We start from the raw sequence: 27,875 nt of genomic DNA on the forward strand, positions 1-27,875 counted from the left end.
TTCAGAGTCAGCTGATTCTGTCTGACTCTGAACTAACTAACCAATAGGAGCGTCCGATGTAGAGATGTGAGTCTAGATGTCATGATCAAAGAAGAGATAAACACACAGAAGAAAGGCAGCAGAGCTCCAGTCAGAGTCAGACAGAAACAGCATGTGCAGTGAAGGAGAGATTAACAGAAAAATAAAAATGTTTAAAGGAAAGACTTCGTTCTTTCTTCCTCATTAGAATCTATTTAGCACATTTAATAAATATAAATACAAAAGACAAAAATAAAATGAAATATAAATCCGACAGTTTCCTGTCGAAGTGTGACGTCATCCACTGTCTTCAATAAAGAAATTTAATAAAAGGACTTTAAATTGAAGGAGGGGCGGGGCCCGGCGGCTGATAGGCTGTGGGGGTCTATTATGTTAATGAGGAGGGCGTGGCATGGAGCCGGAGCAGCTGGGCTGCCGAGAGCCGCTCAGAGAGCCGGAAGGACCCGGACCGGACGGACCACCGACCCCGGTCCGTCCTCAGGATCTTCCTGCTGTTCTGCTGTGGATTAATGAACCTCTGAGGGCTCGTCCCGGACGGATCCGGTGTGTGTTCCGGTCCTCGGTCTTTGGAGACGGGAACGTCGGGAGGTGAGTTTGTTCTTCTTCGGCCGATTCCTGCAGGAAGACCCGCGTTTGTGTGTGTGTGTGTGTGTGTGTGTGTGTGTGTTTGTCTCGCTATATGCGTGTGTGTCCTTTTGGAGCTGACGCGTGTCTGAAAGCTTTGATTGACGGCTGTCCATCATCCGTCCGTCAGCACGCGCAACAGCAACAAACGGCCGAAGAGTCACGCGCATCCGAAGCTTCATTAACTCCATTAACTCACCTTCATCCTCTTCATCCTCTTCATCACCTTCATCCTCTTCATCACCTTCATCACCTTCATCCTCTTCATCCTCTTCACCACCTTCATCCTCTTCATCACCTTCATCCTCTTCATCACCTTCATCCTCTTCATCCTCTTCATCACCTTCATCACCTTCATCCTCTTCACCACCTTCATCACCTTCATCCTCTTCATCACCTTCACCACCTTCATCCTCTTCACCACCTTCATCACCTTCATCCTCTTCACCACCTTCATCACCTTCATCCTCTTCACCACCTTCATCCTCTTCATCACCTTCATCACCTTCATCTTCTTCACCACCTTCATCACCTTCATCCTCTTCACCACCTTCATCCTCTTCATCACCTTAATCACCTTCACCACCTTCACCACCTTCATCCTCTTCACCACCTTCTTGCTGCATCCGGATGCTGAACTTCCAGTTGGTCTCTCCCGGACTCTCCGGGCTCTGCAGGACTGGGGGGGGGGGGCTCCTCTTCCTCCCCGCAGAGCCTCGAGCACACAAAAGCTTCCAGTTGGATTTCTGCACTAGGACAGACCGGTCCGGAGACTTTGTCTCATCCCTGCAGGGAGTGGTGGGTGGTGGGGGACTCTGTGGTCCAGATCAGGTCCTGAAACAGACCACAGGCGGAACCGGTCCATTTCTTTGTCTGTTCAGGTCTTTGAACGACTTGTCATGTTTTTATCATCATTATTGATTCTGTCGGAGGTCAGAACCCTAACCCGAACCTGTCAGAGGTCAGCTACAGATTCATAATATAAAGAAACAGTTAAATAAATAAAGTCATTCATTCACCGTTTGATTGGCTGTTATTTCTTTTTAGCCTTTTTATTATTTCAATTTTAGTTTACAGCAGACAGACAGGAAGTGTCTGAACCAGGACCTGAACCGGGAGACACTAATGTTTAGAATACAGCCCTTTAGGTAGTAATGATCCAGTAGGCCGATCTGTGAAATTAAAAGGATGAAGACAATGATGATTTTCAGTCAAGTGTTCATATTTAGAGAAGAATCAAAAATCATTCATTCATTGATTCATCTTCAACTGCTTCTCCGTTTCCGGGTTAGTGGTTGGTGTTGGTGGTTCTGGGTTGGTGCTGGAGCCAATCCCAGCTCACCCTGGACAGGTCGCCAGTCCATCGCCGGGCCAAAGACTGAAAATTAATTGTTGATAAAAGACTTGAAGTGTTTGGATTTTTAATCAGCAGAATGCTGGTGAATGTCAGAATGGCTGCTGTGGCAGGAAGTGGTCCAGATTTTCAGTCTAAAGGTCGTTGTCAGATGATGAGACCTTTTTCTAACTAAAACCCATAAAAGGACTTAAAGAACGGGGTCATTGAACGCCTCATCAGAACCCCCCTCCCTTGGGTAAATCCAGCTCGGTGGCTCCTGCTGGGTCACCTGAGCAGATCAGACTCTGGTCTGGCCCTGAAGAGAAGCACTCAGACAAACAGCATTAATTGTGTTTAAAGGGTAAAATCAGGAGTCGAACAGGAAGGACGACCTTCAGCTGATTAAACCAAATCACAGCTGGTTTCTGAATTATTTATGTCGGATTCTGAGCCAAACTGCAGGTCTGAGTCTGGAGCCGGAGTCGGCCTGGGTCAGAACAGGATCAGGATCAGGTGTCACATGACCTTCAGACAGACCTTTATTATTCAGATTTATGTTCCCAGGTATTTTTCCTCAACACGCCTACTGTCTGCGTACACTCGGCTTCATTAGTGATGAATCTTTGATCCAAAGTTCTGCTGATTAATGAGTCCATTAAACCACAAGAAGACGTTTTCTTTATTTTATTTTGCTGTTAAGCGGACAAATGGTTCATTACCGTGTTTTATTTTGAAAGGACGGCAGCAAACGTAAACGAACTGCGCTGATTTTTATTTGTTACACAAATAAAACCACTTCCATAATTTTTGATTTAAAAATCCACAGAATTAAAACAAACATGCACAAAAACACCCCCAAAAAAACTAAGATTAATTTCACTGTGTTTGGACTCGGGGGTTCAGAGGTCGCCAGTTCCTTTGCCAATAAAGCAGGATTAACACCAAAACCAGAGTTTTCCCAGCCCCCCGGTCTAGACCGGACCCCCATTGTTCAGTCGGTGTGTCGGTGTCCAATCAGCCGTGTGTCAGGTGTGTCAGGAAGAGGACAGACGATGAAGGAGAGAAGAAGGGTGGAAGGAAGTGGAGGGAATAACGTTGTTCCAGTGCAGGAAGATTAGCTGCGTCGCTGTGAAAGCCTCGCCTTTTGTTCCAATCCACCGGGTGTGTGTGGGTAATATTTCCTTCCCACCTTCTCTCCTATGAGGAAGGAGCTCGTATGAAGTTAATCTGAGTCAAATCCGGATTAAGTTGCTTCTGTTTTTCACTTAAAAATGTGTCTGTGTGTTTGGCTCATTAAATATGTGACTCAGTCAGGCTCCGCCCCCTCTGTGGACGCCGCTCGTCTCTGACCTGGTCCTGAAATAAATCTGATAACAGACCCCTCCCACTTCCTCCTCCTGCCACACCCCCCTCACCATGTTAGGTACAGTGTGTGTGTGTGTGTGTGTTTATTTGAGATTGTGTGTTCTAATCTGTGGAGGTGTCACACTTCCAATGACATCAGTGTGACAGCAAGATGAAGCTCTTCAAAATAAAAGCCCAAAAAGACGAATCCTGGTGACTTCACAAGTTTATCCTTTCTGTATGTTACAAACACACACACACACACACACACACACACATACACTGATGTTAATGAGCGAGTGTTGAGGCTCTGGGTTTGCTGTCTGTCTGTTGTTTTTGTGTCTATATTCACCTGTTTCAGGTGTGTAGAAACTTTAAGTCTGAACAAAGATTAGATTTGTGGACAAAAGTAAATGGACCCCTCTAGAGACGGGTCCAGGATCTCAGTCCCTGATCCAGCAGGAGCCAGAGCTGGATCAAACATGGTCTGGAGAGGGCGTCACATGATGTCACACACACACACACAGTTTTCCTTGGTCTCATCCTTCAGCCTCATTAGCACCGAGAGACAGTCGAGTTCTGCTGATGTTAGAAACTCTGGCAAATTACATCAGTCTGAACTCACACACACACAGACAGTGGTGAGGTCATGTCGGGAAAACCAGACTGTCCTGATACACACTGTTGTCACTGTGTGTGTGCTGTTATTGTAGGACTCAGCAGCACAAAACTAGTGAATCAAGAAGAAAGCAAGTTCTCAGACCTTTAGTCTGATGTGTGTGTCTCCGCCCCTCTCCGGCTGCAGGGTGCTCTCCTGTGGTGAATCAAACACACCTGAGGGGAGGAGTTCATGTATGCCCCCCTCCTCGCTCGCCTCGACACTTTGGGCGAAACTTGCTGTAACTGTGACGCAACATGGTGAAAACAGTGTGGCTGTTCGAAGACTCAGGAGACGATCTGGGTCACAGGAAGCAGCACCAGAAAGTCAGGTCTCATCAAGACTGTCAGAGTAAAAGCATAACAGGTCATGTGACCTTGAGTTCACAGAAACCTGTTGGGAGGCTCGAGGTCCAGATAGCGAATCAGGGCTTTGCGGTCTGAGAGGTCAGACCTACAGTCCAGGACCTGATGTGACTCCAGAGTCCAGGTCCTGCAGACCAGGTGTCTTCGTCCTGTCAGCTCATCACTGAGGAAACAGACCAGGAAGAAGGGGAGGGGTTAGAGGCGGGGCTACTGTGTGACTGACAGACTGAACCGTCTGATCTGTCTTTGTGGACCTTTAATGATAAACCTGTTGCGATGGATGAGTTGTGTGTTGTGTCGCGGTTGTTGTCGTTAGAAACGTGAAGAAGAAAACGAGTTCAGACGGAAACATCTGAGGCTGCAGCAGAAATGACAGGAGAGGAGAGATGGCTGCACTCCATCTCTGATTGGTGTGTTTGTGTGTGTCTGTGTGTCTCAGAGTGTGTGTTTGTTAATTGTCGACTCATCCTCCCTTGTCTCTCTCAGCTTGTATTGAGTGAGACACCTTCCAATATGGCTGCCTGCCACACACACACGCACACGTGCACACAGCAGAAAAACAGTGGGTCTTTGTGAGCTGTGACTTCAACTCACTTCAACTTGAAAGACGCTTTAAACTCTCATTCTTCCTTTTCTGCTGCACTAATGCCTGCCGGCGCCACACACGCAGACACACACACAGACACGCCACCCTGCCTCCCTCAGGTGTGTGTGTGTGTGTGTTGCTGATGCAGTGTGCTGACAGCTGGCTCACAGCAGACTGACTTCCTGCTGCCTGGAGAGAAGAATTGATGGTTTTGGCAGAGGAAGATGTTTCCTGTCTGAACAGGATGAAGATGAAGAGTCGACGAAGGACAGATCTCTGATCACCTTTGTTTCCTTTCCCTCCAAAATAATCATCCTGAAATAACACACTTTTATTTTGAAGCTCATTGTGAGAAACTTTTTATTTTATCATGCGACAGGATGAGGGCTTTAGCCCCGCCCCCTGGTCAACCTGTGACAGGATGAAGGCTGCAGCTGTTTATTTCTTACTGTCACCAATGCAATCCTGGTCCCGTACATATGATGTCATAGGTTTGTTCCCATTGGCTGATGTTTGAGCATCATGGTCATGGCGCCCACCGCGACCTTTAACCTGTTCTGTGGTCACGTTTCTGTGATATTATAAAGATGTGATTTTTTTTGCGAGGCAGACAGGAGATGAAAACATGAACTTTGACCCCAGATGAGTCGTCAGAGCGTATCGGCATCACCGATGTTTTAAAGGAAGTAAAGTTATTCTGAAAAAACGTTTCCTGTAACGAGCCGTAAATCAGACGGCTGTGAAAGTGCTTCAGCCGCCGCACAGGAAAGTGATTTTTGACATTTAGAAGGAAATGACAGAAAACGAGAGCAGAGCAACAAAAAGATGTTATTTATTTATTGAGAAAAAGAATCAGGAACTGAAGAACCGATCGACTGATTTATTGGTTCTGATGAGGAGAATTACGTTTCACTGGATAGTTGTGATTGGCTGAGTGTCTGTGTGTGTGCTAAAGATGGATGAAGTGTCTTTGAGGTCAACCTCGCAGGGCTCTCTGTGATTTATCCATCCCGCTGCTGCAGACGGGCTGTTGCCATGGAGATGGAGGTGGCGTCTGACCTGCAGGTTCCTGCTGCTCCGGCTCAGATGTGATCGTATAAGGTGTTAAGAGTTTCTGCTGTTTCTTTGTGGAAGATACTGGAATAGATGATGTCACCTCCAGCTTTTAGTTTGTCTGTCGGCCATCTTGGTTTTTTTAAAGTGGAAGGAACCTTGTTTTGTTGTCTGGTCCAGACCTGACTGGGCTTATATTCCTCACGTTTCCTCGACGGTTGTCACAACTCCTGCTCACCTCAGACCGTGTACACAGATCAGGGTGGCCATGTTGATCATGTGACACCTTTTTGACATCTTGTGGTCGTTCTGTGATTGGTCGGCACGTTTGTTCGCTGCCGCGAAAGACTGTTTCAACATTTTCCCTCCATGTGTGAGGACCGAAGGAGGAAAATCACCTTCACAGCAACAAACACATTAATCTGACCTGAGTGTGTGTGTTTGTGTGTTGGCTGACCTCCAAGCTGCCAGGATCGACTCCCTGCCAAAACAGGTGTGGGGCGCCTGCTACACATTTCACACTCTAGTTGTGTGCGTGTCTTCTTTTGTGTAATGTCTCTGCTGTTGTCTGTCTTTCTTGTATCTTTATCCAATTTGTCCAGAAGATTCATTCAGTTTATTACTTCAGTTATTCCCACACCTTTCATCAGAAACACACACACAGAACAATGTCTGGATTAGTGCATTTAGTCCTAATCTCTTCTGTCATTAAGAAGCAGCAGTATTACCTGTTTCTACTGCAGGAAACAAACTGTTAAACTTTGTTAATTGACATGTTCAAAAACAGTAAAGAGAAAAGTGTTAACGTTAGAAATGAGCTAGCCCGTGTTCTCCTGGTTCTGGTTCTCCTCATTCTGTTTTAGAAGCTCAGGAGGAAAAAGAAAGTAAAATTTATCAAACAAGCTGCCGAGCTAAGAAACAGTCCGATCTAATTTAGGGGTGTCTGCTGTTTCTATGCTGTTCCTGAAGGCGACCAGGCAGAGGAAGCTTCAAACCTCCAGCCTCACTGAGCCGGACCAATCAGAGCGTGCCGAGTAGATCTGCATGAGGTCACAATGTGTCGGCTTGGCTGCAGGAAGCAGCAGCAGATTTACACTATGAAGCGGCGGCAGTGGCTGCAAAGAGCGAGCGTGAAACGGGACGAGTTGACTCTGCTGGATTCTGGTGATCTGGATCAGACCAGCCTGTCTCTTCACTCACATCACTTTATTTCCATTTTAACAAGAAGACGACCACAACACAACACAACACAACGCAGTCATCAGTTTGATCAGTGATGTGACAATGATGTCCTTCAATGACGAGTCATTTTATTTAAATCCAGATTTATTTATTCAGATGTTGAATTATCAGGTTCAGATGAACTGCTGCCCAAAGTGCTGAGTTTGTTCATAGAGACTAAGGGGTCTGGTCTGGTCTGGTCCGGTCCGGTCTGATCCGGTGTGGTCTAGTCAGTTAGTTAATGAGCCGATTGTCGCTCTCTCCCTGTGTGTTCATATGTCAGAGCGGCGCCAAAGGGACTGCTGGGTAATGGCGTGCAGCAAGTGTGCGTGTCAGCGGATCACAGGGAGTAATGGAGCAGCAGCGCGTCGGCTGTTTCATTTGCTGCTGCTGGAAAAACTTTGTTAACCAAAAACGATGACAAAGTGAATTAGGAACGAGGCTGGAGGTTCAGAGTGGGAACACTGTACTGGACCTTTAGACCTTCAGACGGGATCAGCTTGTGGACTGAACTCTTGACTGACTCTTTTTGTGCTTCTTCCTGCCCCTCCTGTTGATCGTCAGAGCATCAGCCTCAGTTCCGTTTCATGTTTCAGACTCGACTCCGAAGTCAGACTTTGATTCTCCATTTAAAAAGCTAATTAGAGCGAAAAAGTGGAACAAACGTCTGACTGAACCCAAAAACAAACAGAGTGAAATGTGTCGTAATGTGACATCAGACAGCCGAAGCTGCTGAGTTCAGTTTCCTTCACGTCTTGAAAACTGCTGCAGGTTTGTGATGTTTCTCCAGCAGTAAACTTCAAATCTTCCTCAGTCGAAGCTCTGAGTCCTGAGCGACGCTGTCGTTTGATTCTTCGCTTGGCTCCGTCAATTTTCAGCTCCTCCACATGTCCTGGCCTTCAAAGTGGTCTTCAGAGGCAGAGCGAGCAGCAGCAGGAATATAAATCCATCAGCATGAGCCTGCTATGCTCAGCTCTCATTTCATGGTGGATCCGGGAGGCTCGCTGATGCCTGTGTGGCGGTGGATTCAGCTGCTGTCAGAGCCGAGCTCCGTTCATTTGGACTTGTGTTGTGGAGGGAACTTTTTCAGTCAGCCTCAGCCAGGAACACGAGCTGCTGCTGCTCTGGATCGGAGTTTTCTAATGAGATCCTGGAGTCAGGTGGGAATGCAACAACTGCTGCTGACTGAAGAAGCAATATGAAGCAGAGCGCGAAGGATGGGAAAGTCAGTGTTTCTTCAAACTTCTGGGGTTTAAATGAACTCAATAAAATGCCTGCAGTGCTTCAGAGAGGAAGGAAAGTGTAGAAGAAGAAAGCGTTTAAAACTAAGTTTAAAAAGTGGGCGAGGCCTGTCACTTCAGTGTCATATTTCCAATCCTGGTCCTGATCCTGCTGCAGACTCCTTTTTCCTTTATAGTCCAAAAACCGTGTCCCTGTTCTCAAAGAGCTGAGAATCCTTCCCACAATGCATCAGCACTGAGCAGCAGGTTGAGGCTCCTCCCTCAGCCCCTCCTGACTCTGTTTCTCTGCAGACTCTCAGACACAGGACTTAACCAGGACCTGGATCCCGTTGTGGTCTGGACTCCTTCCTCTCACCTGGATTTGGACATTTCTCACACTCTGATTGGCTCTTGCGTGGAGCTGCTTGTGATTGGACCATCTAGGACTCAGGGTAAGGGCTGAAGCATCTTTTATACGTCCTTGTCTGTGGAAACCTCCTGCGGCTGCTGCCAAAGAGCCGCCAACCTCATGTTCATGTTCATAAACAGGAGAGGGGGCCTGTTGTGTTTTCGTGTCCAGGTTGTCTTTAATGTGTCTGTAACAAGGTAATTTGTGTTGTTTATTATTTGTGTGAAAAGAAAAATATAAATTTTAAAACTAAATCGTGGGAGTTCAGGGGGCGGGTCTATGAGGACGCCTCTGTCACTAATCGGCTCGTTAATGAGCTCATTAGCATAAATGTGGGGGGTTGTCAGCTGCCTCTGGCTGCGGTAGTTCTCCATAAACACAGATAACGAGACACTTCACATGATAATGGGAAGATCCAGATAATGGACGAGTGTGTGGCCAAGTCTGTTTGCTGCCTTTGTGAGGACCGACCACAGGTAGACCTGGAAACACGCCTGGAGAGTCAGGACGTGCCCGGAATGTAAGGACACCATCAGAGAACAGAATCCCTGATCCTGATCCGGGTTGACTGATTACAATTTGGTGATTATAGGTCAGAGGTCAAGGTGGGGCCACAGGAGACTCTTCTTCTGTCGCTCGTTGGTCATTTGCATGAATGACAGTAAGGCCGCAGGCTTCAGAAATAAACGTTTTAATTGAAATTTTCCAACATAAATAAGAAACTAAAGTTTTTTCACATTATTTCTCCTCAGTGCAGAAAGTTTAAACTCACTTGATCACTTTAGAAAAATAAAAAGTGGTGGGAGTTGGTGTGAAAACATTTGATGGGTATTTGTTGACCCGTCAGAGGAAGCTTCCTTCTTGGCTCCGGCTCTTCCGCTGCTCGACGCCGGACTGGATGAGCAGCACCATCCAACCAAAGCAGCATTTGGTGTTTTGGTTGCAGAGGAGTGTTTTTATTTGGCAGCCGGAGAAGTGAGACCTAAAGCTGTCATTAAAACCAGAATCTGGCACAAAGTGTTCAATCTGCAGTAAAAACACAAACCAATGCGGTGGCTGGTTTTCTGCCCTGACTCTCGTCTGACAGGAACAGAAATATCCAGAACACGAGCTGAGACTGAGAACGACTGTCAGTTTGACAGATGTGATGATGAACTCTGAACTGAGAGCAGCAGTTAAAGATCTGATCTTTGGGCCTCCTCCTCTTTTCTGACTGATCCATTAAAATACTGCAGATTTCAGCTAAAGCTCTGAAGTTCTGAGGGTCCTAGTGGGTGGGGCCTGTGGGCGTGGCTAAGGGGCTGTTGGTGCTTGGTTGTGGCATCATAAATTCCCACAAGTCCTGAGGGCTGATTTTAGGGCTCAGTTTGAGACCTTTGAGGTTTTCACTGGATTCATTTTTTATTTCATTCGTGTGAATGGAGATATAAAAAGAAAATGAGAAACCGAGTGAAGCTTCTCTGACTTGATCTTTAAAAGTGAGGTGGTTTTCCTGTTGATCTCCCCGAATGATGTCACTCATCAGTCTGTGAACTGTTGTTCGTTATTTGTCTGTCAGCCATCTTGGTTTTTAAAGCCAGCAGAAACTGAAACCATCAGGAAAACGTTTACTGAGGAGGAGGACGGACATTTTCCCATAGACTTCAACACTATCTGACTTCTTTACAACCCTTTGATGGTCATTGGATTGACTGGAAGGCTCCTCAGACCAGAGTCCAGGCTCAGGTCTAGCCCAGTCCGTGCTTTCCTGTTATATTGAGGATGTTGGGTTGTTGTTGTGTTACAGTTTCTTCAGTAGTTGTGATGAAGCTTTGTGTTGTTTTTAAATGAGGCCTTGGGTACCCCCCCCCCCACCACCACCTCAGGTCAGGGATTAAGACCACCAGGGATTATCTGATGCCCCACTGCACAGCAAAAATACACAACAGCATATTTATGACTGCACAACACCCAGAAACACAACCGCACTGAGACCTGAAGGGTCCTTATTCCTGTCTGCAGTTGTAACCATCGTAGACCAGGACGGTGGACCCAGGGGGGCTTGGCTGTTTAGGTGTCTGAACAAACACCACATGAATGTGAACATGCAGTTAGACGGCGTGGTCTCACTCAGACCTGGTTCAGTCTCTGAGCCTTTGAACAGCCGCTGTGGAGCTGTCCTCTTTCCAGAGCCTTTAAAAGGCTGAAGGGGTTAATCTGTTGTGTGTCTGTGTGTGTGGGTTGTGGTTGGGGGGCCTGTACGTCTGTCTTTGGATTAAATCCGATAAGATTCCCCTCCTCCCCGTTTCCCTCCAGTCTTTATCCTTTAAAAGCCCCGACCCCCGACCCCCCCACATACATGACTCTGTGTGTGTGATGAAACACGTGCTGACATGTGAAGGTATTTTACTAAAGCCGCTAAAAACAGGCAGCAACTGAGCTCAGTGTGTGTGAGACCAGAACCTGCAGCCTGAGTCCAGTTTATTCACACCAAGATGGTGGTGGTGATTGTGCAGTCTCTGAGGGGGATCAGCAGCAGATAGATTCTTTCAGGCCTAGAACTTAGTCTGGGTTTGGACTCCTGTAGACCAGGACCAAGAACCCAGATGTCTCCGTCTGTGTTTCTTCAGCAGTTCAGCAGCAAAACAAAATCCCTGCGTCACTGGTCTGGACCTGGAAGTGGGCGGGCCTTAATGTCTCTGCTCTCCCATTGGTCAGGCGTATTGGTGCTGTCCCACTTCCAACAGGAATTATTCATTTGTTTTTTATCTTGTGTCCCAAATTTTAGGGGGCTGAAGTTTCCCGTCAGACCCAGAAAACCAGATCTGGGTCAGATCAGAAGGAGAAAGTCCAGACATCAGCCGAGCTCCGAGCCCGACAGGGAATAAAAAAGACTTTATGAAGGTGAGTCCAGAGAGTCCGGTCTGCTAAAGTGGACTTCAGCCACAGACTCACCCCGTGAAGGATCAGGTGGAGGTGCTGATGTCCAGGAAGAACAAACAAGATCAGCACCTTTACTTCAACCTAAACACACACACAGACACACACAGACGCACACACAGGCTGCTCTAATTCAATCAGTGTGTTTTGTCGTTTTGTGTCCTCAGAGTGAGAGATTGTGTGTTCATTAAAAAAAACTATTTAGTCCAGAGGACTGATTACCACTGGTGTGTGTGTGTGTGTGTGTGTGTGTGTGTGTGTGTGTGTGTGTGTGTGTGTGTTGCCCATTAGTCTTCCTCTTTAGGCCCCTCCCCCTTCCTTCTCATTTGTCTAATGGATGAAGACTTAAACCCCCTTAAAACCTGACGTGCACGCTCGCCACACATGCACATCATTCCATTAATTAGCTTAAGTGGCCCCCCCGGCTCTAGCCCCTCCCCCCTCCTGGAAAACAGCCCATCGATCCAGCTTCCTCCTGCGGTCACAAACTCTCATTAAGAGTCATCTGATCTGTTTCTTCTTCACTGACTGTCAGATAAATGTGTTCCCGCCTTCGGCCCTCAGACGTCTGCAGACTCCTCGCCGGCTCCTCGCCGGCTTTTCCCGCCTAATTCCTCATATTTATCCCTCAAAGTGGCTCAGAGGAAAGAGAGCAGGGATTAATGTGAGCGGTGGGAAGCTCCTCTTCTTCTCCTCCTCTGTGCGCTCAGCTGCGGCTGATTGACAGCAGCTTCATTTAAAGGACAATAATTCAGCAGCAGCCGTTCAGGATTTTTACCTCCGGGGGATTTTCCTTTATCTTCGCTTCCCAAGACGCCGCCGCACAGATTATTACTCCGCATGTCTGCGGTGCTCAACATGAAGCCCGGGGACCAGTGAGGGCCCCAGGTCAAAGGTCAGAGGTGACAGAATCTGAACCTTTGATTCAACTCCAGTTTAATTCAGAATTTAAACATCCTTCATTTAAACTTGGACCTGATCAGTAGTGCATTGTGGGTAGAATCAGAGTGGCGGCTGGTCTGAATGTTTTCACAGAGGAATTCTGGGAAACACAGAAGAAAAATGAGCAACAACATTCCTAATTGTCAGCTTATCACACTGGTCTGGTTCAGGTTCAGATGGTGATTTGAGTTAAAGAAGTTTTTCCTCCACATCAGATGTCCGTTGTCACAGTAACAACGACGACAGAGGCAGCACGGGAATCGAACATGGCTCGACTCCTCAGATGCCGACCGGTCCTCCAGCCACACTGCTCTGATCACAGGAAACAACGTGTGTGTGTTGTTATTGGTTTCCCATCAGGCCTTGGAGGCAGCTCAATGGAAAGAAAACACACACACACACGCACAATCTTCTGTATCTGAGTGTTTCAGTTGTCTTAGAAATCTTCAGTTCTGACAGGCTGTACACACACACAGCTGCTGCATACATTTAAACTGTGTGTGTGTCTGTGTGTTGTCAGTCTCATCTGTGATCGTGTCCTGTCGGCCTAAATGGCTACTGACAGTCTGCAGCTCTTTGTGTCTCTGCTCAGTTGTGCGTTTGTGGACCTGTTTGTGTCAGTGCTGCCCAGGTGAATTTGCTGACAGTTTGTCTGGAGAGTTTAGACGTCGACGGTTGTGAGGTCATCGCGTTTACAGACACAGCGGTGACATCATCATCACTGCTGCGTCTCCTCCGTTATTCCCAAATCTGTGAAATAGTTCTGATTTTCACGGGAAGAATCTAAATGGGTCATAAATCACAACACGACTCGAACACCAAATGTTTGACCTGATTGAGTCAACTCAAAGCTTCTGAGAAAAACCGACTTTGGTGAGCAAATTAAAAACTTCCCAGTCTTTGTCGTCGCTCCTTCAAAATGTAAACTCTGACAGCGCCGTTGCTGCCAGCGCCGCTTAACTTCACTTCGCTGAGTTTTAACAACTAATCTGCCAGATGGTGAGCTGCGCCGCCGCCGGGATGGAGGAATTCCCAGGTTAACTTGTCTGAACACGGCCCAGAACAGCGAGCCAGCGAACAGCACTCACAGGTGGGAGGCTTTACGGATCGCTCGCCTCCAGACACAGAAAACTCTGTTTTCTGGTTAAACAGCAAGAAATGATCAACTGTTCAAACAAACCGTCTCCTCTGTAGCCAGCTGAAGTCGCACAGTCAGATGTTCCACATGAGACCAGAAGGAGCCACCTAAGGGCACCTGCCCCGTACTCCCTCCTGATTGGGTGGCACAGTTTTTCAATCCCATGGTAGCCCCGCCCCCTAACCCCACCCCTGCTTCCTGGTCTGGTCATCTAAAACATGAACACCAGGTTGTATTGAAGACTTCTAACATAAAGAAGAGGCTTCAGATTGATTCGAAGTTTCTGTTTGACATGAAACAGAATGATGATGATAAAACCACGATGGGACAGTAAAATGTGACATGTTGGCGTCCGAGGCGGAGCTTTAATCCTCTGTCTCAGTCTGAGCTCTTTAGTTTTAGCTCTGTACAAGCACCTGACGAAGAGAACAACTTCCTGTTTCAACCTTTTGTCAGGACAGACGTGTTCGATCTCCTGATTCACCCTCTGACCCCGAGTGACCCCGAGCGACCCCACCAACAATCAGCTGATTGATCCTGAATATATGGAGCCTTTAAATGAGACAACGTTCCTCCTCCAGGAAGACTGACGGGAGAGGGTGTGTGTGTGTGTGTGTGTGTGTGTGTGTGTGTCCTGCTGTGTTCTCAGATCCATGTAAATCTGATTCAAGCAGGTTTATCCTCAGTGTCGCCGTCTCATCTGTCTCATCCCAGCGTCCTTTATCCTTTCCCTCCTTCCTTCCCTCCTCTTCCCTGCCTCCTTTCTTTGGTTGCCACGGTAGCCATGGTATCCCAACATGCTCAGTAGGGGTCTGCGGTGAAACAGAGCGTTGTCGCTGATACAGGGAGATGGAGGGATGGGGTGATGATGTCCAGAGGAGATTTTATTACAATTAAAATTATGATAACAACAACAGTGATAGATTGTTCTTACGAATATAATTGTTATTTTGTTATATTGACATTAATATTCCCGTGTGTGTGTGTGAATACAGAATACACACACAGTATCCCTCCTGTTTGTTTGACGGAGCTGGAGAGACAAATTAATGGAGTTCAGATCTGATGTGTTCTCAGCTCGGCTGCTCTGGACTCTTAGTGAGTTTGACTCGCGTGTGTGTGTGTGTGTGTGTGCGTGTGTGTTGGCACAGACTGTTCATCACTCTGCAGTGTGTGAACTCACCTTAGTTTATCAGTATAATGTAAATTTTTGCGACAGAATGAATTTGCATCTGTTTGTGTTTGTTTATTTGTTTGTTTACAGTCACTTCATGATGTTTCAGTCTCACAGTTCGTCACTCAGCAGTCTCTTTGTGTTTTCCTGATCTTCAGACTCTCTGTCATCGGCGAAATTGAACCCGAAACCAAAATAACTCGTCTACTTTCTGACTGTAGATGTTGCCGTTCTGGTTCGTTGGTTTTCATGATCGCATTGTGTTTGAGCTCCGTGCACATTTAAGAGGACATTCAGTTGCTCTGCTCCTCATTCACATATTTCAGCTTTGTGATGAGCCCGTTTGAAGACGGTCGGCCTCTCGAGATCTAACCAAATTGGAGTCAGAAGAGAAAAAGAGACCAACAAAAATATTCATCAGCTCTGAGTCGTTTTAATGAAACATCAGAGCAGCAGCAGAGGAAAGATTCATCCTGTGGTCAACACACATGCACACACACTCACACACACAGTGGCACACATGTTGTTTCCTTCCTCCGATCTGTCTTTGTTAGCGCTGCTGCTCAGAACTGGAGGATCAGCTTGTTAGTCTGAGAGATGTCGCCCAGCAGGAAATGTCATGCTGTGTGTGTGTGTGTGTGTGTGTGTGTGTGTGTGCGCGCTTGTGTTCTGCTACACTTCAACACACACTGCTACAAAAATAAATAAAAGAATAATGAAGAAAATACATCAACATCCTTGTAGCGTCAGGTAAAACAGGAGTTTGTGAATTTTATCTTTAAATTATTAAAACCACTAAAACAGATTTTATCTTCAGGACAAAAGTCTCTGAGCTGCCGTAGTTTCTGCATCACTTCAGCTCTGACTTCAGGTTGTCGTGGACCTGGTCTCTGTTTAGTCCAGATGTGGAACTCAAAGTCAAGTCTCGAGTTTACAGTCTTCAATACAACATGATGTCCATTTAGAGGGAAAGGGGGGTTAGGGGGGCGGGGCTACTGGGTGACTCTCTTAGGAGGCTGAACGTCCTGTAATTGTGTGTGTGTGTGTGTGTGTGTTCCAGCAGCAGTTCGGGCATTGTTGTGTTTTAACCTTCATGGATTTGATTGGTCGCCAACATTGGTGACGTCGCTGGTCGTTGCTCTTTCAAAATAAAATGAAAAACCTTCTTAGAAAATCTTTTTTTGATAAATTATTGGCTTTCATTTTATAAATATCTATGAACGACAGGGTTAGGGTTAGGGTTAAATTATGACAGGATCAATTGGGAAGAGATTTAAACTGATTCCCAGAAAACACACAATGTTTGTGTGTACAGAAACACACACTGTTCACATACTGCCACACGCGCACACACACACACACACACACAGGATGATCCCTCTATAATCCAGTGTAATCTTGTTTCTAATGTCAACACTCCACTGGGGACAGCTGTTCTTCTTCTGTGGTGTTGGAGGTCTGTCCAGCTGATGGAGGTTTGTCCGGTCTGCCTTTGCCTGATCTCACTCATCAGCTGACTGCTTGGCGCTGGCGGCTGGGTCAGATCGGAGGTTTAACTGGATTGGTGAATCTGAAGGGCAACGCTGGAACTGATGGGGGGGCTGCTGTCTTGGCTGAACCTGACTCTGCCCACTGCTCATCTGACCTGAGAGGTCATAGTTCAACCTCTGTGTGCGCGCCATGACAGCAGATGAAGAGAGGAAGGCAGGAAATGATTCCTGCTTTAAAGTGAAATCTGTAATTTTGAGACGCCGCGGGACGCTTTTCTACCTTTTGATTCTGATGCTCTTTGATGAAGATGATGATGCTGACGAAGGTTTTCTCTGAGAAACAGAGAGACAGAATCAAAGAGGAAAACAGACATCAGGCAGAGACAAAGTGATGAAACATCTCAGGTCGACGAGGAGGGATGAAGAAACACCCGCTAACAATCACACTTTTATCTGAGGTGTGTACACACTGGTGATGATGATGATGGTGTACTGACAGCCATTACCCATCATCCTCCAGTCCCTGACTGAGCTCAGAGACCCTCTTCTATTTTCATATGAAATAAAGGAGTGAAGTTTTTGATCACTGAGTGAAAATAAATTTGGAGGAAAAGGTGGATGAACAGGATGAGAAGGAGACACGGAGGACAGACTCCTCAGAAGAGTTCATTTATTAACAGAAAATGAAAGTCTTGTCTTTAATCAGAAGGAAAACCTGAAGAGATCGCGTTGAAACAACTGAATCGATTATCTGATTAGAAAATGAGAAAGGACGCAGTCGGAGGAGTGAATAAAATCCAAATGAAAAGGAGTTTGAACTCGTATTTAAAAGTTATTCTTGACTCCGTGATCGCTCACAGGCTCAGAACAATATTCTGTGATATTAATTATTGATTTCTTTATTTGGATCCTCATCAGCTCATTAATTCGTGGTGCATTTAATGACACTGTTAATATTAATTCAGTGATGATTATTATTAATTATATGGATTACAACTGCTCATAATTGTTACTGTTACATTAATATTAATATTATAGAATCATTATAATTGAACAATGTTCTTCTAGAACAATTAAATTAAAGTTCAGAAAGATGAATGGAGTTTGAGCGAATGATGAAGATGATGAGCTGGATTCAGCGTTCAGATTTAGACTCTGACCTTTAAAGACAAAGAAGGAAAACACTTTAAACCACTAAAGAGAGAAGAATATTCAAGGACATGATGGAGAGGAGGAAGAGGAGGAGAGGATGAATCAACATGAAGAAGAGAAAAAATGGACGTGAGATGAAATTAGAAATCTGTGTGTGTGTTGGAGATGTTTTGTGTGGTTGTCGTGGTAACAGAGGTATCAGGGCCTCTCTGATCTGGATCCAGCTCTGATGCTGTTCCTCTGAACCAGGACTTGAGTCCCTGTGGATCCAGACTGGAGACCAGCGTTCAGGTGTGTGTGTGAGTGTTGATGAGTGCTCTACATTCTCCGGTGATTCTCCACTATTTGACCTTGTTAGAGGAGGTCCACTCTAATTGGAACCCACTCGTCTTAATGGCTTCCATTAGCTTGTTAGGAAAGGTTAGGGGGAAAACTTCCTGTGCACTAACTTGCACAACGACTTTATGAAGGAGAAGATGTTTTTTAAACAAGCAGAGAATTAAAAAAACTTTTGCACGAGAGGAACGAAGGAGGGTTCGATTTTTACCACTGAAACTTTATTTTGTGTGTCTGCTGTTGCAGGAAGTCTGAGGGGGTCCACCGCCGCCTCCTTGCTTCTTCACTTCCTGGACCACAGTGACAACTTCCTGTCACCTGACCAGCTGACGCTTCTACCTGTCTGTTCTGCTCTGTAAGTGCGTGTCATCACAACACCACACAGCAATGGTCTGTGGATTTGAAGCTCAGTGATCTGATGAACTTGTGATGAAGGTCGTTTCCTTGAAGCAGGAAACAGCTGAAGCTGCTCCTGATCTGATCGGATTGGATCTGAGGTTTCAGCCTCAGGACCAATCAGGATTTAGAGTCTGAGAATGTGTCTGTAGATCTGATGACGCCTCAGGTCAGATCACTAATCAGCCATCAATAGTTACATCTGATCAGCTTCAGATCTCAGCTCCAGTCTCTGATGGTGATGATGACAAATCTGGATCTGAACCTGAAAACCCAACTGTAACACACACACAAACACATATTGTGTTTTAAGTACCCGGTGTGGCTGTTGCCGTGGTAACAGGATGATAAGATGTCACTGAGCTGAGAAGGTGACCTTTAAGGATGAAGGAAGAAGGAAACAACAAAAGGAAAAAAGGAAGGAACAAAAGGGACACTACTGAGGAGGAAGGGAAGGAGGCACATACACAAAAAACACACACTCTGCAAAGTGTTTCCACACAAGTACTCAGGTAGAGGGAAAACTCCACTGGACGGCTATGACACATAGACACATAGACACATGAGGAAGAGTCTCGTGCTCAGCCTCAGACCTAATTTAGTCCTTCAAAGTCACACACACAGACACACAGTAGTGTGTGTCTGTGTGTGTGGAGGCCTTGAGTGGCTCCTTGAGGGCCAGACAGAGAAAGTGGAATCAGTTTTCATCCTGACAGGCGAATCCCCCAATGTGTGTGAGTGTGTGTGAGCATCCTGATGTGCTCATGACTCTGGTTGTATTTGTTTTTGTCAGTTTGTTGTGCGTTAAATGTGGCCTCATGCTCATTAAACATACTCCGGTGAACTCCAGATCCACTTGTTGTTATTCCTAACCTCTGTTTATCTGCCTGTGTGTGTATCTTATTCCTTAAATCATCAATTTGCTCCTCAGAGCTGAAGCAGCCCAGATGTCAATTCTCATTCAGAGAGACCAGACTGAGACAAATTAATGCACACACAGACACACACACAGCTCACCGCTCACAGCTCACCTTGGACAGAACTACATTGGTCTCACTTCTTGAACACAATTCACAGTTGAATGTCTGAACAGCCAGAGTGAGAGTCCAGGTGGAGAGACATCCACCTGCTGAGGAGGAGGAGGAGGAGGAAGAGGAAGAAGAGCAGGAAGAAGAGGAGGAGGAGGAGGAGGAGGAAGAGGAAGAAGAGGAGGAAGAAGAGGAGGAGGAGGAGGAGGAAGAGGAAGAAGAGGAGGAAGAGGAGGAAGAAGCGGAGGAGGAGGAGGAGGAGGAAGAGGAGAAGAGGAGGAGGAGAGGAGGAAGAGGAGGAAGAGGAGAAGGAAGAGGAAGAGAGGAGGAAGAAGAGGAGGAGGAGGAGGAAGAGGAAGAATAAGAAGAGGAGGAAGAGGAGAAGGAAGAGGAAGAAGAGCAGGAAGAAGACGAGGAGGAGGAGGAAGAGGAGGAAGAAGAGGAGGAGGAGGAGGAAGAGGAAGAGTAAGAAGAGGAGGAAGAGGAGAAGGAAGAGGAAGAAGAGCAGGAAGAAGAGGAGAGGAGGAGGAGAGGAGGAGGAGGAAGAGGAGGAGGAGGAGGAAGAAGAGCAGGAAGAAGAGGAGGAGGAGGAGGAGGAGGAGGAAGAGGAAGAAGAGCAGGAAGAAGAGGAGGAGGAGGAGGAAGAGGAAGAGTAAGAAGAGGAGGAAGAGGAGAAGGAAGAAGAGGAGGAGGAGGAGGAGGAGGAGGAAGAGGAAGAAGAGCAGGAAGAAGAGGAGGAGGAGGAAGAAGAGGAAGAGGAGAAGGAAGAGGAAGAAGAGCAGGAAGAAGAGGAGGAGGAGGAGGAAGAGGAGGACGAGGAGGAAGAAGAGCAGGAAGAAGAGGAGGAGGAGGAAGAAGAGGAACCAATAAAGATAGAACAACACAAACATAAGTGGAAAGTTTTTTTGGTTTTCTGGTTTACAGAGTTCTTATCTAGAAAATGTCATCCTCTTGACCTTTGACCTGCTGTTTGTTTCTTTCTTGGCGGCCGTGTTGAAGGCTCTCAGCTCTTCCTTTTCTTCTGTCCTCTAATTTATGAGAATTTGTATTATTCAGTCTGTGTTGTGTTTTTGCGCCGACAGTGTCAACACAAACATGCCAACGCTAAGCTAATGCTAACCCATGTAATGGAGTGTGGGCTGTGCTCTGTGACCTGTCAGGTTAATACGGAGCTACGAGCTAATCCCTGATTTACACACAAACACTAATTTTATCCACTTTGTTTTTCTTATTCTCTCTCTGTTTCCTTGTAGGCCACGCCCCCCATGACCTGCTGACATCACCCCTCCTCTTTCCCCACCCTGGACCCCTCCCCCGTCTCTGACATAATGGCCCCCATGGATTGGCTGTTGCTGTCGTGGCGGCTGCCTCTGATGCTGCTGCTCATCCTCGCCTGCCGTTTCCTGTGTGAGTCGGCGTCGACCACGCCATTCCCCAAAGACCTGGAGCCGATCACCGCTGTCAGCTCAGAGCGTGAGTTCAGCCCTCTGATTGGCTGGGAGGATGATGATGATGAGTCATTTGTGTTAGCAACATTGATGTCCACCTGCTGTCTGTTGTCATGGTAGCATTTGAAACTGAATCAGCTAAAATGTTTTCAGAACTACAAAACCAACATGGAGAGGGGTCAAAGGTCACCACTAGGCCACTGAATCCTTGGCAACAACTTTCCGTAGCCGACTCTCAAAGCATCATGGGAAATATAATACAGAGGCTGCTGATCTCACTGCTCTGTTGTGTGTCTTGTGTGTCTTTGTTGTCCTCAGAGTCGTACCGGTATCCGGGGTTCCAGGGTTTACTTCAGGACAACGACACTCTGCGTCTGGGCCTCGACTTTCAGAGGATGTTACGCATCAACCACATGTTGTACATCACTGCCAGGTCAGCACACACACACACACACACTTGACCTCGTGGACCTTGTTGACCTTGTTGACCTTGTTGTTTGACCACTGCAGGGATCACGTGTTTGCCGTGAACCTGACGACAGCGTCCGAGGCCTTTGTTCCTCAGCTGGTGAGTATCAGACGATGATCAAACACAAACAGCTCATGTGTTATTGTGGGCGTGGTCAAACACGAGCGCCAGGCATCCACTGGTCAGGATTTGAGTGCAGCCGCTCTTTAGCGATTTGCTCGTTCTCATCGTGCTCTCACATGAGAATGGCGTGCGGCGTCAGGCCGTCACTTTCCCTCCGAAGAGACATCAGAGCGGTGGAACAAAACTCGGACTGCTGCTGATGTTCAGCGAAGCCCCACACAGGACGCGTTTGCTTTGATCTGCTGACGTCCCCTCCATCAAAGAGAAAAGGTTACCGGGTGGCTCCTGAATGTAATGGGCCTCCAGGTGCATTGTGGGCTGGTGGCCCGCAGCGGCTCTTTGATGTGAGCTGTTACTCTCGTTATCAGTGATCCGACCTTGCTGCCGTGGGCTCCCCCAAAGAGAAGCCTCTTCTCAGCCACAGACTCTGGTGTCATCATCATCATCATCTTCCTCTGAGCCTTTTCACATGATGAAGGTGATGATGAAGATGATGATATGATCTAAATGAGCCAGAGTCTCTTAAAGTTCAAAGGTCAAATTCTGCATGAATTGAACACCATCAACAGTCAAGAGCATATCTGATCTGTGAGGAGGAGGAAAAGGAAGAGAAAGACGGGAGGAAGAGGAAGATGTTAGGAAGAGGAAGACGGGAAGAAGTGGAAGACAGGATGAAGTGGAAGATGGGAGGAAGAGGAAAATGGGAGGAAGAGGATGACAGGAAGAAGTGGAAGACGGGAGGAAGAGGAAGACAGGAAGAAATGGAAGACGGGAGGAAGAGGAAGATGGGAGGAAGTGGAAGATGGAAGGAAGAGGAAGATGGGAGGAAGTGGAAGACGGGAGGAAGTGGAAGATGGGAGGAAGAGAAAGACGGGAGGAAGAGGAAGATGTTAGGAAGAGGAAGACGGGAAGAAGTGGAAGACAGGATGAAGTGGAAGATGGGAGGAAGAGGAAGATGGGAGGAAGAGGATGACAGGAAGAAGTGGAAGACGGGAGGAAGAGGAAGACAGGAAGAAATGGAAGACGGGAGGAAGAGGAAGATGGGAGGAAGTGGAAGATGGAAGGAAGAGGAAGATGGGAGGAAGTGGAAGACGGGAGGAAGTGGAAGATGGGAGGAAGAGGAAGATGGGAGGAAGAGGAAGATGGGAGGAAGTGGAAGATGGGAGGAAGAGGAAGATGGGAGGAAGAGGAAGATGGGAGGAAGTGGAAGATGGGAGGAAGAGGAAGATGGGAGGAAGTGGAAGATGGGAGGAAGAGGAAGACATTAGGAGGAGGAAGCAGCTTTCAGGTCAACTGACTGTCCTCGAGCTGAATTCATTGATGTGTTCATGACTCTGGTTGTATTTGTGTTGTATTTGTCGGCTTGTTATGCGTTAAATGTACCCTCATGCTCATTAAATGTATTTGTTATTCCTAACTCCTGCTCATCTGTTGCCGTGGAGACGGCTCACCTCTCCACACCTCACCTGGCTCTTCCTCTTCCTGTGTTTCAGAAGCTAACGTGGAAATCCAAAGATGTCAGCAAGTGTACAGTCAGAGGGAAGAACAGCGTGAGTCTCTTCTTCTTCTCTGATTGACCCACTTCAGTCTGTCCAGATGTGACCAGCAGCTGTTTGACGTTGGATCACTTCCTGTGTGGCCGATGTGTTCACTGACACTATAGATAGAATCAGAATGACAAAGACATCTTTGGCTTTATCACATCATTACATGATCAGTGAGGCGTGTGTGTGTGTGTGTGTGTGTGTGTGTGTGTTCAGGATGAGTGCTACAACTATGTTAAAGTTCTGGTGCCCAGAAATGATGAGACGCTCTTCGCTTGCGGCACCAACGCCTTCAACCCCACCTGCCGAAACTACAAGGTGAGCACACACACACACAGCACACTCCCACCAGTGTTTCCTGTAGACTTGGGGTTTTAATGTTTTCAGTCATTAATTAGAAGCTCGTTTCTACGTTGATACATATTGATTTCCTGCTTCATGGCGGCGGTGGAAGTAACTAAAAAGAGCAGCTTAACTTTTGTTCCCTCCACATCCTGAAATCATCCTTCAAATCCAGTTTAGACATCAACAGCTCATAGATGTTAAAGTCTATGATGTCTAAAGATTTGAATGTTTAAAGAAGATGTAAAACTCTCAGATGGTTTTTGGTTTTTAAAAAACAGCAATTAAATGTTTTTTGGAGATCAACCCTTCACAATAAAATACGGGAAAAATGAATCTATGGGCCTTTAATATGAAAGGTTCAGAGACTGCAGATGTTAATCAGCTGATTTTGGTTCTAATCAGATCAACTTTTCTGCTTAGATGATCATTTGCTTTTGCTGTTGACTTTTGTGAAGTAGTTGCAGTTCAAATATGTTGTTTCACAACAACACAAGGTTGTGCGTTCACCATGGAGTGGGTTTAGACAATGTGAGTTTGCAATTTTGTTCACCTGCTGGTTTTCCTCTGAGCTGCTGAGTCATCACTGTCATCAGGTCGATGAGCGGTTAGGTGGGACAGGGTGCCTTTTATTCCGGCGGCATTCCCTCTCTTCTTCACTTCTCTAATTGGCGTCAGGCAGCTGCAGACGCCACCAACCACGGCACCTTCACAAAAATGTCAGCCGTTGTGTTACTTCTGTGCTGCTGTTGGTGTGATTGACAGGCACTGACCTCGTTTAGCTGCGGCTTTCAGAGCTCCAGAGGCAGGAAACAGAAAAAAGCTTTTCTTTCTGATGGAGAGTTTGGATCTAAAATGAGCTCACGCCGACGCTCGCCGTCTGACTGACGGCAGCAGATTAAATCAGCTTTTACTTTTTAGACGTCAGGAAGTAAAAGCTGTGTTTAAAGATGTTTTCTGACAAGTTGAATTAAAGTCAAACAGAGTGTGGAAGCTGCTTGTTGACCTTGTAAATGGATGAAAGTGGAGCAGCAGATCTTTTATTAAACTATGATGTCATGTTGTTAATGGTGCCGTGACGAGGCGGGAAATGACTTCCTCCTAATTAAATGTTGACATTGTTACACAGAATATTTCAGATTTCATTACTTCACCATGTTGACAGTTTTCAACACAGACAAATGAATCGCTTTGTCTCTGAGTGCCAACAGACTGCAGACAAAGATGGACGTCGCCTAGGTGACATCACTCGGAGTGAGCTGCTCCACCGAGTGCGACTTTGTGTTCATTTGTTGCGTAACAACATGATCAGTGTATTATTGGCTGACGTTCAGTCAGCCAGCGAGTCATACTAACACCTTCATGACGGAACCGTCACTGATTTCCCTCCTCTTCCTCCATCAGATGACGTCACTGGAGCAGGTGGGGGAGGAGCTGGTGGGTCAGGCTCGGTGTCCCTTTGAGTCCAGTCAGTCCAACGTCGGACTGTTTGCTGGTGAGTCAGCCTTTCTCTTTTCTGTCCGGGTGAATTTATTCCATTTAAATGATGAATTTGACAGAATTTACTGACAAAATAACTTTAAATCTGTAATTGGATGGAGTTTTGAGCATCAGACTGAAGACATGCCTCTTCCTGTTTCCTGTTTCCTGTTTCCTCAGGTGGTGACTTCTACTCTGCCACCATGACGGACTTTCTGGCCAGTGACGCTGTCATCTACAGAAGCTTAGGAGACGGACGACCCGTCCTCAGGACTGTCAAGTACGACTCCAAGTGGCTCCGAGGTAACGCCTTCATGACGCACTGATCACATGACACAGTCAACATCAGTCTGATCAAACGTGAGGCCCAGTTCACAAGATAACGCAGTCAGCTTGTTGTCATGGAGTTTGTTGAGTTGTTATGGTTGACAACTGAAGCATCCATTGAGGAGGATAGATCCTGAACATCTCTCTCTCGCCCTGCAGAACCTCACTTCCTGCATGCCATCGACTACGGGAACTATGTCTACTTCTTCCTCAGTGAGATTGCAGTAGAGTACACTGCCCTGGGCAAGGTGTGTGTGTGTGTAGAAACTGAAACCTGAATATTATAATCTACAGAGGACCAATATATTCTGTCATATTATGTCATGTTTCATATTTCATCGTTAGTCTCCATGTGGTTGACTCCGCCCACACTGACTCCTCAGCTGTCTTACAGGTGGTGTTTTCTCGTGTGGCCCGGGTCTGTAAGAACGATAACGGTGGATCCCCCAGAGTCCTGGAGAGATACTGGACCTCCTTCCTGAAGGTGACCTTGGAGTTAAACCCTGAAGGCCGTTCAGGACGGTTCTGGACTCGGTCAGGGCCTAAATCTGTGTGTGTCTGCAGGCTCGTCTCAACTGTTCAGTTCCTGGAGATTCCTTCTTCTACTTCGATGTTCTTCAGTCTCTCACCAACGTGTTGCAGATCAACCAGAGACCTGCTGTGGTTGGAGTCTTCACAACTCAGGCCAACAGGTACACAACACTGTGTGTGTGTCCTTCAAGGTTCAGAGTGTTTTTCTGTTTGATTCTGTTTCAGGTGAGAAGAGAACTCAAGCTCACAGTTGGTCTGTCAGCAGGTCACTGTGACATCATCATGAGCTCAGAGCTGGTCATGATCTCAGTGATGGCGACAGTGAGTGACAGGATCTGGACGGAACAAGAGAAGATGTTTGAGTTAGAATTTGCAATCGTGATGTATTGATGATTATCACTAATATGATAATAATAACCATGTTTCCTGCCGCAGTATCCCCGGCTCAGCGGTTTGTGCTTTCTACATGGATGACATCGAGAAAGTCTTCAACGGGAAGTTTAAGGAGCAGCGAACCAGCGACTCGTCCTGGACTCCGGTCCCCGATGAGCAGGTTCCCAGACCAAGGTGAGACATCAGACCTGAAACCTGCGAGAAGCGTTCATGAGTTGGCGTTCGCTTGAAGGAAGTCTGTTCTTCTTCATGTGTCTCCTCCAGACCGGGGATCTGCGCCGGCGACGGTCCAGCTGCAGACTACAAGTCGTCAGTTCAGTTTCCAGACGAGACGCTGACCTTCATCAAATCATATCCTCTGATGGACGAAGCCGTTCCCTCCGTCAACGACCGACCCTGCTTCACCAGGACCGCTAGCAGGTAACACATCTGATCCAGGTCCAGGGTCAGAGCTGATCCAGATCCAGGGTCAGAGACGGTCCAGATCCAGGGTCAGAGCTGATCCAGATCCAGGGTCAGAGCTGATCCACATCCAGGGTCAGAGACGGTCCAGATCCAGGGTCAGAGGTGATTCAGATCCAGGGTCAGAGCTGATCCACATCCAGGGTCAGAGCTAATCCAGGTCCAGGGTCAGAGCTGATTCAGATCCAGGGTCAGAGACGGTCCAGATCCAGGGTCAGAGCTGATCCAGATCCAGGGTCAGAGACGGTCCAGATCCAGGGTCAGAGCTGATCCACATCCAGGGTCAGAGCTAATCCAGGTCCAGAGTCAGAGGTGATCCAGGTCCAGGGTCACAGCTGATCCAGATCCAGGGTCAGGGCTGATCCCTATCCAGGGTCAGAGGTGATCCAGATCCAGGGTCAGAGACGGTCCAGATCCAGGGTCAGAGCTGATCCAGATCCAGGGTCAGAGACGGTCCAGATCCAGGGTCAGAGCTGATCCAGGTCCAGGGTCACAGCTGATCCAGATCCAGGGTCAGGGCTGATCCCTATCCAGGGTCAGAGGTGATCCAGATCCAGGGTCAGAGACGGTCCAGATCCAGGGTCAGAGCTGATCCAGATCCAGGGTCAGAGACGGTCCAGATCCAGGGTCAGAGCTGATCCAGATCCAGGGTCAGAGCTGATCCAGATCCAGGGTCAGAGACGGTCCAGATCCAGGGTCAGAGCTGATCCAGATCCAGGGTCAGAGACGGTCCAGATCCAGGGTCAGAGGTGATTCAGATCCAGGGTCAGAGCTGATCCACATCCAGGGTCAGAGCTGATCCACATCCAGGGTCAGAGACGGTCCAGATCCAGGGTCAGAGGTGATTCAGATCCAGGGTCAGAGCTGATCCACATCCAGGGTCAGAGCTAATCCAGGTCCAGGGTCAGAGCTGATTCAGATCCAGGGTCAGAGACGGTCCAGATCCAGGGTCAGAGCTGATCCAGATCCAGGGTCAGAGACGGTCCAGATCCAGGGTCAGAGCTGATCCAGATCCAGGGTCAGAGCTGATCCACATCCAGGGTCAGTGACGGTCCAGATCCAGGGTCAGAGGTGATTCAGATCCAGGGTCAGAGGTGATTCAGATCCAGGGTCAGAGCTGATCCAGATCCAGGGTCAGAGCTGATTCAGATCCAGGGTCAGAGACGGTCCAGATCCAGGGTCAGAGCTGATCCACATCCAGGGTCAGAGCTGATCCAGATCCAGGGTCAGAGACGGTCCAGATCCAGGGTCAGAGCTGATCCACATCCAGGGTCAGAGCTAATCCAGGTCCAGAGTCAGAGGTGATCCAGGTCCAGGGTCACAGCTG

At 47.3% G+C, this 27,875-nt stretch overlaps 1 protein-coding gene across 3 annotated transcripts in view; it reads left to right on the plus strand.

The window, feature by feature from the left end:
• The first annotated feature begins 490 nt into the window (after nt 1–490).
• LOC115050722 (semaphorin-6D-like) overlaps nt 491–27,875 on the plus strand; it is a 48,030-nt gene continuing 20,645 nt past the window's right edge. Inside the window, exons 1-15 of one of the 3 annotated variants that reach the window (XM_029513728.1) lie at nt 491–627; nt 11,623–11,738; nt 18,253–18,361; nt 20,684–20,903; nt 21,197–21,311; nt 21,389–21,446; nt 22,964–23,020; nt 23,231–23,332; nt 24,761–24,851; nt 25,016–25,138; nt 25,322–25,410; nt 25,557–25,646; nt 25,727–25,854; nt 26,129–26,260; nt 26,351–26,506. In XM_029513728.1, the coding sequence (XP_029369588.1) occupies nt 20,759–20,903; nt 21,197–21,311; nt 21,389–21,446; nt 22,964–23,020; nt 23,231–23,332; nt 24,761–24,851; nt 25,016–25,138; nt 25,322–25,410; nt 25,557–25,646; nt 25,727–25,854; nt 26,129–26,260; nt 26,351–26,506 (1,286 nt within the window). In that variant the 5' untranslated portion in view covers nt 491–627; nt 11,623–11,738; nt 18,253–18,361; nt 20,684–20,758. The remainder of the gene's footprint in view (nt 628–11,622; nt 11,739–18,252; nt 18,362–20,683; nt 20,904–21,196; nt 21,312–21,388; nt 21,447–22,963; nt 23,021–23,230; nt 23,333–24,760; nt 24,852–25,015; nt 25,139–25,321; nt 25,411–25,556; nt 25,647–25,726; nt 25,855–26,128; nt 26,261–26,350; nt 26,507–27,875) is intronic. The other 2 variants (XM_029513729.1, XM_029513730.1) reach the window with 2 other exon arrangements.

The sequence above is a fragment of the Echeneis naucrates genome, chromosome 11, assembly GCF_900963305.1.
Source record: "Echeneis naucrates chromosome 11, fEcheNa1.1, whole genome shotgun sequence".
Classification (NCBI taxonomy): Eukaryota; Metazoa; Chordata; class Actinopteri; order Carangiformes; family Echeneidae; genus Echeneis; species Echeneis naucrates.